Source organism: Episyrphus balteatus, chromosome 4 (assembly GCF_945859705.1).
Source record: "Episyrphus balteatus chromosome 4, idEpiBalt1.1, whole genome shotgun sequence".
Lineage (NCBI taxonomy): Eukaryota > Metazoa > Arthropoda > Insecta > Diptera > Syrphidae > Episyrphus > Episyrphus balteatus.
This window is the reverse complement of record NC_079137.1, coordinates 63426347-63438983: the sequence shown is the minus strand read 5'-3', so window position 1 is coordinate 63438983 and position 12637 is coordinate 63426347. Positions and strand designations below refer to the sequence as shown.

Genomic DNA, 12637 nt, shown 5'->3' with positions numbered 1-12637 from the left:
TATTACTATTGTAATAGCCATAGCCATTATGTATATATTAGATTAGTTATTTACTGTATTATATATTTAGAATATACTTTATCAAACTTAAATAGAAATAGTTTTTGAAAATAATGTTTATAAAATATTGAAAAATATATTTGTTCTGATATAGAATTTCAAACAATAGGTGTGTTTTTTTGTTTATCTATATAGATTTTGTGCAAAAAAACGACATCGAGATTTTGGAATCCGTGTTAAAATTTGGCAGCACTGAACATTTACTTTGACAACTGTCTGTCAAAAAGTTTGCTTTTGCTTTTTTATTTAAAAAATTAAAATTTAATAAAACAAAGCTCTAAACAAAATGAGAGAAAAAAAAAAAACAAACAAAAAAAATCGTAGAATTGTTCCTGTTTTACCTATGCTTACTTATGATGCCCAAGGAGATGACGAACAGAGATCGCTGCCACACATCGACAATGGGTTCCATTCCAAACTACCACCAGGAATTCTACCACATGGTTTGCCCACTATGAAGGAAGTTGCATCAGCCATAACACCACTTGAACACAAAAAAGAACCTGAAGAGAAAAATAAAGTAAGTGAATTTTTTCTCTCCTCTCTTTACATTAATTTAACATTTGTGCTTTCAGTTAAGGAACTATCGGAAGAACAAAAACAGATGATCATCTTGTCGGCGGACTTTCAAAGGTTTGTTTTACCCGCTGGACGTGTCTTCGAAAGGGCTCGATCTGAGAATGTCGACATCTACACCGAATACATTGGAGGTGGTGATAGGAGTCAAACGATGAGAGGACACATGCTAGGTTGTCATTGAATCGAGATTTCCACGAAGACCGATGGTCTAAGAATCGATGCGTCACTTCAATGGATTGGCCAACACATTTTGGTTGTTGTTTCATATCACAATCATGAGGTTTGCATTTGTATTTTTTTCTACGATTCTATCTAAAACCCACTAAATTTTTTAAGGAGAGTCACAATGAACCAGATGGTGTTGTAATGGTCTGGAACACAAAATATAAAAAACAAACACCCGAAGATGTATTCCATTGTCAAAGTGCCGTTATGTCAACATGCTTTGCTAAACCAGCAGAGCACCTCTAAGTGCAACTGCACATACGCATCCAGTGTATTGTTTGCAAATGGTTGGCACACAGAATGCAGACAATGTGTTATCGATCTCATCCGATGGCAAGCTTTGCTCATGGAGATACACTGGAATTGCAGCCACGGCAATCGAACCCAATTGCTATCAGTTGCATGTCCTTTCCATCGAATGAGATTAACAATCTGGTTATGGGTAGTGAAGATGGCAATGTTTATTATGGTAAAAGTTTGTTGTGATTTTTCATTTGCTTATAAATAAATTGTTGTTTCTACTCAAGCTTATCGACATGGAATACGTTCGGGTGTGTCTGAAGTCTATGAGAAACATTTGGGTCCAGTGACGGGAATATCAACTCATCCAAATCAATCTACAACAGATTTTGGTGATTTGTTTCTTACATCGTCCATTGATTGGACAATAAAGTTATGGAGTCTTAAGGTGAAATTTAATATCTACTATAACGACCAATATGTATTACATTTTTTGTATTTACTTGTAGGACACTAAACCATTATATTCATTTGAAGAAAATTCAAATTATGTTATGGTCTCCAATTCATCCCGCCTTGTTCGCTTCTGTCGACGGCAGTGGTCGCCTTGATTTATGGAATACCGAAGTGCCCTCGGCATCGGTGATTGTTTTTTTTTTTGTTTTGTGTATGTATGATAATGAAAATTAGTAAAAGAGTATTTACTGAGTAGGTACCTACTTATGAAAAAAAAAAAAACATGAAACAAAAATGTTAAATAAATATATAGGTAAATTTTGTCAAAAGCTGAGTAATTCTTTCTTTGAGTATGTTTTTTATTTCTAAAAACTAATACAAAGTTATGTGTTGAATTTTTTATGGAAACATTTTGTAAGTCTGATGTAAAAGTGCAGTTCCGAGATTATGCAGTGAGGCGCGCACAAATTTGTTCATTTAATTTTCATATCGGATTGGAAACTTGTCAGATAAATCTTAATGAGAAAAAGCAAAACGGATTACGTTTTAATTTTGCAATTTGCAATTTAATAATAAAATAACTTATTTCTAAGATACATTTAAAATTTTGATGGCACAAAGGGGGTCTAACGTTAAATAATAATGACAAAGTTATAAAATATAAACAAATATAATACATGGATAAACTTAGTTTAAAAAGTCTGCCGTACTCGAGTTGTTCAGACCCGGATGTCCAGTTGTAGGGTTGGTTAAGTTGGGTTGGGAATCCATGTGTTTTGCCTTAATTCCTCCCTCTGCATAACTGTTTAGGAGGGGAAAGCAATTGCGAAGAAGATTCATGCAGATTTTCTCGGGAGCTCGATGGGGGCTTTAGACCCATTTGTAGAAGACATGTCCTACAGAAACAAAACGACATCAATGCAGGCAGAGTACATAAGGAATATATCGAACCAAAAAAGGAGAATCAATAAAAATATTACCTGCAACCAATTGGGGAGCTAAATGATGCTCTGAAACAATTACCACTTTCAACATGCCATTTGTTTCCACACTTCACTTATCATGCACATGTCGTCCAAGTTTGAACGCAGTGAAGCGATCTCTTATGAAATGGTTTTTCATCAACGGGAGCTGAAGGATTTTTGGGTGTTGAATGAGCTGCATAATGCAATGTTAGGATTGTCTTGCTTGTTGCTGTCTGCTGTTTGGGATGAAAAGTGTTTCCTGGGGGAATATGTGTCGGGAGGTATGTTTGTATTTGCTTTTCTTCGCAGCGCACGCATACATGACGTGTATCATTTTAAAAATGTAAGAGACTGTTTTTGTGGTGGGCATTCTAACGATGCAATTTATTAACAACAAGAGCTTTGTTATCATTTATTCATGTTGATCGTCTAAGAATAGACGTTTTCGCAAACGAGCGCGCATTCCAAGAGCATTTGACATTACATTTTGGCTGTGAGGGTTGAAGGTACCGACACGATTAAGACCCAAGCGCATAGTACACAGAATTCTTCTTTTGTGAAATAATTCCTAGAAAAAAAGATTAATACGCTAGTTCATTGTAAGAATAAATTGATTTACTTTCCATCTCCTTTTCAGGTTTTTTTCTTTAATTTTGGGGAAGATATCGCACTCTTGCAAACACGTGAATCCTAAAATTATTAAATTAAAAAAAAAACCAAAGTTTATCGTACAATTTTCATCTTTTTCCAAAAAATATGCTTATACTTACATTGATTTGTGTTGTTTGTTATTCCTAATTGAATTCAATTTTAAATATTAAATTTTTTTTTGTCATATATCTGTCAACTGCAGCTGTCGTTTATTGGAATCTGACATTTAATAAGTGTAATGTACCTTGGCAGTACTGTTTTCTATCGAGAGAAAGTAAAATCTGGATAATTATCTGGATTTTTCAAAAATCTATACAGATAAAGTTTTTGTTGTAATTAACACGTAAATTGTTTTCATTTCAAAAATCTCGATGTCGTTTTTTTGCACAAAATCTATATAGATAAACAAAAAAACACACCTATTGTTCTATTGAATTAAATAAACGAATAAAATAATTATTTGCATCTATTAATCCTGACTAGAGTGACCGCAAGAAATCGATTTTCGAAATTTAATCGGTGGAACCCCATAAAATGTTCCGCCTTTGCAGATTTTTAGATAGCCAAAATTTCAGCTCGATTGGATAACTCTAAATGGTGCCGACACTCGCTCAAAGTATCAAAAATCTCTGTTTTTTCACTGTTTTTCCAAGAAAATTAGCTCTAGCTCCCAAACAAATCGGGTTATTTTCACTTTTTATATATTAAATTAAAGGTAGTGTTGCTACACGTAATTCAGATGCTAAATTTGCTTAGTTTTACTAAAAAAGAAAAATTTTGTCATCAATTTAAATTTTCAGTACTTACCTCAAAAAGAGCTGAAGTGCAAACTCGATTTAAAATGAAACTTTTTTTTTAAACTGTTTTATTTAAAAAAACGAAACATTTAACAGAATTCTAAGGCTGTGTGTGAATTGCGTTAAATAGTACACCGTGTAAAATTTTTGACACTATTGAGGTGAACAAAAAAATTTCAGCTGTATGGCTTATTGTTTAATATTTTTCTCTGCCTCTTTTCTGCTATGAAAATCCTTTTTAATAAAAAAAAAAAAACAAAACAAAACCATCTACAAAAAAAAATTAACTCAAATTTAGCCAAGTCCCAGAGCCCAATAAAATTTTAACAGCTGAAAATTTTTTTATTCACCTCAATAGTGTCAAAAATTTTACACTATGTTAACTATTTTACGCAATTCACACACGTCCTAAAAAACAAAAAAAATAACATCGTGTAACATTTTTTATACATAATTAATGAAGTAATTACTTAAAAAATTTAATCAAGAGATTTACAAAGTAGTTTTGGAAGCATCAGGATACAAATTTTCGGTACTCACTGACTACTTGAAGTACATATTGTTTTTTTTCCTCATCTTTAGTTAAAAGGTTATTAAAATCGGTTATTAATTTGACTCCTCTTTCTGTCATGTCATTTACGACTTTAAGTGATTGCACTTTTTTAAAGCCATCTTTAAAATGCGGGTTTTCGGGCCAAAGATTTGGAGGTTCTTTGAGAAAACTTGTGTCTATTTTCAATCGGCTTAAAAAGTTCAATGTTTCTTTGTTCACAATATTTGTTAACCCTGCTGTGACAAATTGTTCATCTTCATGTGTCTGTAGCTTTGGATTTACTATTCTGTTGGTTTCCGTTTCACTGGTTTTCAAAATTATGTTGGCTGTTTCTAATTTTTCGCAATCTCGTAAAGTTAGGTCAAAGAACGCCAGACCTGCCAGCTCTGAACTCAAATACCATAAATGGTTTGAGAATTTAGCAAGAGCCTTCTCTGAAATATCTTTGTCTATCTTGCGGTATTCAATGTTATTACGCAAAAGATCAAGATCTTGTTTAGGAGCCAGATAAGCTCTTGGGGCATTAAACCAAGCAAAAGTTTTTCTTGTCGAATGTAAGTTTGATTTTGAAACTACAACGTCAATTTGATTTTGCCCTAGTGCTTCTATTGTAGCTATAATTATGTGAAAAGCATTTCTATCAGATGCCTTACATCGATCCAATAACATAGAAAGTTTCATTGTTAATAGCTCTTTCACCCCACGACTATACCTCATACTCTTGCTACCCGAGGGCCCAGAGATAGAGAAACATCCATTCAATGCCGTCTTTACCATAAGGGCACACGGGGCCCGTGCCCAGGGCCCCCATTCTCAGGGGGGCCCCCAAGGAACGAATATTATATTCTCAAAACATTTTTGTCGGTCAGACCATCTACCAAAAAATTTTAGTTTTTATATGGCAACCAAACAATCAAATAAATTTTTTTCTACACCTATACGGAAAATATATGTTTTCAAAAAGAAAACAAACTATGTGGCGTCCGCATAGCGGACAAAATTTTAAATCCAAACCACCAAACCCAAATTCAATTTTCAAAAAAAAAAATAAGACAACAATATTTTCAAAAAACAAGAAAAATACCTTTTTTTCCACTGTAGGTAAGATTATTTATTATTTATTAATAAAAACAACGAATTCTCTTCCATTACCTTTTTCCTTAAATAATAATTTCGTTTGAAGTTTGCAAAACTGTCAAATTTGTAGTTTAAAAATATGAGTAATTCGTATTAAAAGACGAAAAAGAATCAATTCGTCGGCAAAAAAAAACATCAATACTTTTTCCGTTGGAAAACGTTTGAGAAAAAACTATTGCCGGCTCGTCGACGGTACATCAATGTTTTGGTTCAATGGAAAACGCCATGGTACAATGGTTTTAATTTGAATTGCGAATTGATCTCGTATTTAAAGATTGACACATAAAATTCATTAAATAACTTTTAAGAAAATTGTTTTTCAAAAAAAAAAAAATATATATTTTTTAAATCCAGAAATAACACCGGCACACAAAAAAAAGTGTCATGTACCAGGAACATTTTGCATGCATTTTTCTCAAAACTGGAGGGTGACCGGGAAAAACGGACTTGAAATTCGGATTCAGTGGGTCCAAACACATATAGAAAGATAGGTCTGGTTCCTAGTACATACAACTTTTTTTTTGTGTGCTGGCACTGTCGCGACATGTTGCTGTCATCCCCGGCACACAAAAAAAAAAAAATACAAAATAATTTTTATTTTAAGTTTTCTTAGTTTTAATGTCAGTATAAACCTTTTTATGTAAAAATTTTCATTAAAATCGGTTGTGTCGTTTTCATTAAGAAATCGGTTCTATGGCAAGTAGGTACCGTTAATAACGGTCCAAAAAATATTTTTCTTCTTTCAAAAGTGCGGCCTTATTTGCAGCAAAACATATTTTTTTTCAAAGCAAAATCGTTATCCGTTTTTGAGAAAATTGCAATATCTCGAAAACTTTATATTGTAGATATCCGTTGAAAAAGAGATATTAAAATAAAAAGGCAAAAAATAAAAAAAAACGGCTCTTGAAAATTACGTAGAAATCGTCTGTACCGAGTTTTTAGCAAATCTATCAATCCGTTTGAGCTCTTTTTTCCAATTCTTCAAACTGAAACTTATAACGGATACAGGGTACAGTTATTGGTAGTGGGCAACGATTGATGTCTCGATGCACGTATTATTGGCACCCCCTTTACTTTATATGAACCGATATATTGGCACACCTTTTTAACCATAACCATTGCCCTTAAGCCAACCATTGTACTTATTTTACTTACCAAAAGGGCCCCAAATTCTTGTGTGCCCAAGGGCCCCAGGATAGTTAAAGACGGCCCTGCATCCATTCTATTCCAATCCGCAGAATAAAACAGTTAAAAAAAAGTTTAATTTTAAATCGAGTTTGCACTTCAGCTCTTTTTGAGGTAAGTACTGAAAATTTAAATTGATGACAATATTTTTCGTTTTTAGTAAAACGAAACAAATTTAGCATCTGAATTATGTGTAACAACACTACCTTTAATTTAATATATAAAAAGTGAAAATAACCCGATTTGTTTGGGAGCTAGAGCTAATTTTCTTGGAAAAACAGTGAAAAAACAGAGATTTTTGATACTTTGAGCGAGTGTCGGCACCATTTAGAGTTATCCAATCGAGCTGAAATTTTGGCTATCTAAAAATCTGCAAAGGCGGAACATTTTATGGGGTTCCCCCGAAAAAAATTCGACAAAAAATTTTTTCTATGGGAGTTGCGGTCACTCTAATCCTGACATTATACTATCTACATTTTATGGCTAATTAATATTGAAATCGTTTTCTGGAACGAACTATTTTCAGTGAATTGTAACTTAACTAACGATATAATTTACAACAAATGCATCACTATAGCGAAGACAATAACCAATAATTAAAATAAATAACATAAAAACAAGCGACTTACCTAAGAGAATTGTATCATCATCTCTCCAATCATAAGGTGCAGTTCATAGAGGAAGGAATATTCCTTCCTCTATGCCTCTGCTGGTGCAAAAAACGAAACGCAAAGCAATTTGACCAACTGACTTGCTGACTCTGTGTATATATCGCTGTCTTAAGTTGCACTTGGCTTCATATGACTTGGCATTTAAGCCTAGAACGCAGCTGGAGCGAAACGAAACAATTTTAAGTCTCCACAAATTTACGTTTGAAACGAAAAAGGAGGATGTCTTCGCTAAATTCAAATAATATTAGCGTATTTTTTTTTTGTTAATACTTTACAATTCACTTAAAATTATTCGTGACGGGTTCCACAATATAGAGACACAAAAAAGAATTATGAACATTTTGAAATTTAATTCTTTTTTTTTTTATTTTATTATGTAAAATAATAAGCTTTATGATTTAAAAAAAATAAGTAGATAGGTATCAAGGGGCACGGTAGTGCCCAGCCAAGTTCTCTAGCAACTTTGGCACTACACCCTTATTTACAGGAAACAACTCAGGCCATTTTCGACCCCCCTCTAACTTCCACACCAAAGATGCTAGAAATTTCAAACTCGCTACATTTATTGAGCTTGTCAAAACCAAACTCCTCACAAAATTTAAGCCTTTTACGATGAGTAGTTTCTGAGATATAGGGCTTCAAAAATCGCAAAAACCGTAACTGACTGACTGACTGACTCACTCACTCACTCACTCACTCACTGACAGATCATCAAAATTATGGAGAACTTCCCGTTAACGTAGAAACTTGAAATTTTACACGGTGATAGGGCTTGTGGTGTATACAAAGGAAAAAATCGAAAATTTGAGATTTTCAATTCAGGGGGCGTGGCATCCGCCCATTTCCGCTGAATTATCATCAAATATTATAGAGCACTTCTGATTATCGTAGAATCTTGAAATTTGGTAGAATGGTAGAGCTGGTAGTTTGTACAAAGGAAAAAATTTAAAATTTGAGAATTTCAGCCAGGGGGCGTGGCATCCGCCCATTTCCGCTGAATTTTCATTAAATATAATAAAGCACTTCTGATTATCGTAGAATCTTGTAATTTGGTAGAATGGTAGAGATGGTAGTTTATACAAAGGAAAAAATTTAAAGTTTGAGAATTTCAGCCAGGGGGCGTGGCAACTGCCCATTTTCATCAAATATAGAGATTTTCAATTCTACAGCCATACCTTGCAAAAAGTAGTGAAATCACAACAAAAACATTACTGTTAAAAAAGGAGCCAAGTTCTCCTATGTTGAAATTATGCTGGCACAAAAAGTACTGAGATGTAAAAGTGTACCAAGTTCTAAAGTTTGGGTTCAAATTCGTATCAATAAAATTTTGATTGTTTACTTGGCAATTTTTGAAATAACTTTAAAAATCGGTAATTAAAAGAAAAATTGTCAAGAGAACAATCAAAATTTTATTGATACGAATTTGAACCCAAACTTTAGAACTTGGTACACTTTTACATCTCAGTACTTTTTGTGCCAGCATAATTTCAACATAGGAGAACTTGGCTCCTTTTTTAACAGTAATGTTTTTGTTGTGTCTACTTTTAAAAATATCTCTTATGTTAAAAGTAGCACTTATCTTAAAGTTTCTTCTATGGAAAAAAATTAGGGAAAATTATAATTTGATTTTTTTAAATCATTTTGATAATGTAAAAAAACACATAAAATCTGTTTTTATAATTAATGAAACAGCGTTTTAATGACTTGGAAAAAAAAGGATGCTGGCTGATTTCTTGTACGAAAATGAAATTTTAGAAAAGAAATTTTGAAAATCGTTAGAACTTTTTTTTTAAATTATGTTTTTATATAAAAAAAACACAATTTTCGGTTCCGTGGCAGGTGCCGTTAATAGCGGTGCAAAAAATATTTTTTTCTGTTAGGTGTGCGCAGTATAGGTGCCTACATATATGGACAGACAGACAGAATTGTCATACCCACTTTTCTGGCACTCTCCATCATCGATATGTCATGTTAAATTGTTATCTCGATATCGATTTTTTTACATGCCATAGAGCACTTCTTTTGGTTTCTGAATATCTTATACCTACACGACTCACCCAAATTCAACGAAAATTTTTACAAAAAAAAATTTTACACAAAAGAAAATCTTCAAAAAACACATTTTCGATTTAAAAAAATGTATTTCAAAATTTGTTTTTTTTTTAAATCAATTTTTTGAAAACAGGTTGGCGAAATGTTTCAAAATTTCATTTTTATATAGTACCTATACAGTTCTTTTTGATAAAAAAATAAAATAAGTGGTGAGGAAAAAATTTTGTTTTCTTGAAAAAAAAAATATATGTCGTAAACAGATGACAGTTGTAAGATTTTTCCCGCAAAAACAATGGGCTGCACATTGTTTTGGGAGAAAAAAAAATCATGGTGAATATAATTTTTTTTTCGATTTTGGTTTACAACTGTGGTGAGTTAATAAATATTGTTTTTCTAAAAAACGGCTTTAACGATTTTCAAATATTTTTTCTAAAAATTCTTTTTTGATACAAGAAATCAAATGGCATACTTTGTTTTGTAATCTAAATCGTTTTAAACGGTGTTTCATTAATTTAAAAAACAGATTTTTATATTTCTTACATTACTTGGTGTTATTCCATTATTAGGGCCGTGTTGCGTTAAATAGTTAATATTGAGGTGAATACAAAATGTACAGCTGTTAAAAATGTATTGGGCTCTGGGATCTGGTTAAATCTGAGTTAAATTTTTTTTGAAGATGGTTTTGTTTTATTTTTTTTTTATTAAAAAGGAGTATCATGGCAGAAAAAAGGCAGACAAAAATTTCAAACAATAATCCATACTAATCTCAATAGTGTCAAAAATTTTACACGATGTTAAATATTTAACGCAATTCACACACGGCATAAATTTTATTATAATTTTACAATAAGGGCAAGTGGTGCATTTTATTTTTTATGATTACGAAAAATACTAAGATCGAAAAAATTATGTTTAAATATCATTTTATCGATCTTAGTATCTTTTATAACAAAAATATATTTATTCCTTAAAACAACAAAAATGATTTTTTATAGGTAAAGGAATGAAACATTGTACCATAACCATGTATACCTATAGAACGCACACAAATCAAACTTTTCTACCAACCTCTACCTACCAAAAAAAAGTCTCCACTTATTTTTTAGTACACAATAATGATTATGCATTTATGATTCAAAATGAGACAACAACAACTATTTGCAATGTGAAAATGGGTGAAACAAAATAAGAAAAAGGCAATGGCGTGTTACATAGAAGGGGTTCTGATGATGGGGGGTTCAAGAATCCCCAAACAATTGAAGTGTAATAAAAGAAATTATTTATCTTAGGTCAAGTTTTCGAGATATGTTGGTTGATTTACATAAAAGCTGTAGGTAGTTTCAAAAATATGAATACGAAAATGTTGTACTTCACGTGTACAAAATTGTATCTATATAAATTAGGTATCTATAGCTAAAAGTGTATTTTTTACTTGCGATATAGGTACTATATATCAAGTTATGCATTCTTACAAAAAAAAAGTTGAGATAACATTTTTCCATGACATTACGATGGTAGAGTATGCCAAAAAAGTGGGTCCCGGAAGTCCGTCTGTCAGTCTGTCTGTATAAAGAGCTACAGCCTAAACGGATGGACCGATTAATGTCAAACTTAGTATGTAGCGTTATTTGGCGACTCTCCAGAGGGGTTTTTGGAATAAATTTTTTTGGATCAAAAATAACGGTACTACTCATATACCGATTTTAGTAAAATTGAAATATCTCGAAAACGGCTCCAATGATTTTGTTTAAAAAATTCAAATGTTAGTTTTAAGCTAAGATCTATCTTTTAATAAAAAAAATTTTTTTTGATCATGATTATTAACGGTACCTGCCATAGAACCGTTTTTTTTTTTTCAAATCCAATTATCTCCATTCCATTTCAACGAAACTTTTTGTGAAGAAGCATTTATTTAAATAAACTCCTGCTCAAAATTAACGCACACTTTTTTTTTCTTTAGTTATACCCCTGCATCTTGTTTGAAATGGCTTTAAAATTATTTGTTGTATTTTTTTGTGTTTGCTTATTGTTTAGCAAGTCAGAAAAATGCTAAATTGCAACAGTATTATTAACCAAAAAAAAGATAAACCAAATTTAGCAATTCAAGGTCTGAAAACTGATATTAAAATAATTTTTGTTTTTTAAGAAAAAAAATTTTAAAAAATGGAAACGCGTGACAGTTCTTTCCAATAATTTTTTTCAATACTTGGCATTGTCTCCTCTAGCGCATATGGTAATTTGGAGTCGTCTATTCATTCCACGAATTAAGTTTTGAAGGTTTTGTTGTAACTTTTCTTTCACTGCAGTTTTCTGTTAATCAAGAATGCTTGGAGGTGGATTTCGGCCGCAAATGCATTTTTTTCAACATTTCCTAGACATGTTCTATTGAATTTACATCCGGATATCTGTGTGGTCAATTCAAAGGTGGCACATTTTAATCATGAAGATATTCTCAAACCACTCTAGCATGCATTATCGTGCATCAGACTGATTTGTGGACCAAATCTAGGGGTGATTGGAACCGCATGCTGTTCGAGAATATCAGCCAAGTATCTTTGGGTACTTAAATTAGGTCTAGGAGATCTCAATAACTCCGTAGGTGTTGTGAGGCAGAGTTTACTCCATGAAAATTTATGACTCATCTCTAAAAGGTTCGCGGGTTGACAGATAGACTTCAGCATACCTCTCCAAATCTTCCCCACAAACATTTTATTCCATACCTTCAATTTAAGCTAACTCCTGTCTTATTTGAGAAAATAACCACGATACTGTGAGATAAAGTAATAGTAGGACTTTTTTGTAAAATAAATATGATGTGCGTTAAATTTGAGCAGGAGTGTATAAACCAAAAGACAAATTTCGAAAAAAAAATGTTTGGATTTTTAAAAAAAATTTGAAAATTTTTTTTTGAAAAATCAAATTTTTGAAAACGGGACATAGAATTTTTTTGAAATTTTGTTTTTAGATGCTGATTAGTGATTCTTACAAAATGGCATACCAATTTTATTTAAAATTTTTTTTTCCGAAAAATTATTTATAAAAAATTAGTTTTTTTAAAAACCACTC

At 32.0% G+C, this 12637-nt stretch overlaps 1 protein-coding gene and 1 long non-coding RNA gene across 2 annotated transcripts; one reads left to right on the top strand and one right to left on the bottom strand.

The window, feature by feature from the left end:
* The first annotated feature begins 265 nt into the window (after positions 1-265).
* LOC129918649 (cytoplasmic dynein 1 intermediate chain-like) lies at positions 266-1895 on the top strand. Its single transcript, XM_055999277.1, has 5 exons — positions 266-580; positions 636-919; positions 976-1333; positions 1392-1552; positions 1614-1895. The coding sequence occupies exons 3-5, from the start codon at positions 1165-1167 to the stop codon at positions 1713-1715; spliced, it is 432 nt and encodes a 143-aa protein (XP_055855252.1). The 5' UTR covers positions 266-580; positions 636-919; positions 976-1164; the 3' UTR covers positions 1716-1895.
* Positions 1896-2099: 204 nt separating this feature from the next.
* On the bottom strand, positions 2100-3552 carry LOC129918650 (uncharacterized). The gene is made up of 4 exons (XR_008772980.1): positions 3296-3552; positions 3145-3215; positions 2541-3093; positions 2100-2456 (listed from the first exon to the last, which is right to left on the bottom strand). It is a non-coding gene; the product is annotated as an uncharacterized LOC129918650 (long non-coding RNA).
* Positions 3553-12637: the final 9085 nt, after the last annotated feature.

Bases quoted from the DNA above. Each gene is read 5' to 3' on its own strand.
- LOC129918649 (XM_055999277.1), top strand. From the start codon at position 1,165: ATGCAGACAATGTGTTATCGATCTCATCCGATGGCAAGCTTTGCTCAT. The intron at 1,334-1,391 runs GTAAAAGTTTGT...TTTCTACTCAAG, and splicing joins AGATGGCAATGTTTATTATG to CTTATCGACATGGAATACGT. The intron at 1,553-1,613 runs GTGAAATTTAAT...ATTTACTTGTAG, and splicing joins TAAAGTTATGGAGTCTTAAG to GACACTAAACCATTATATTC.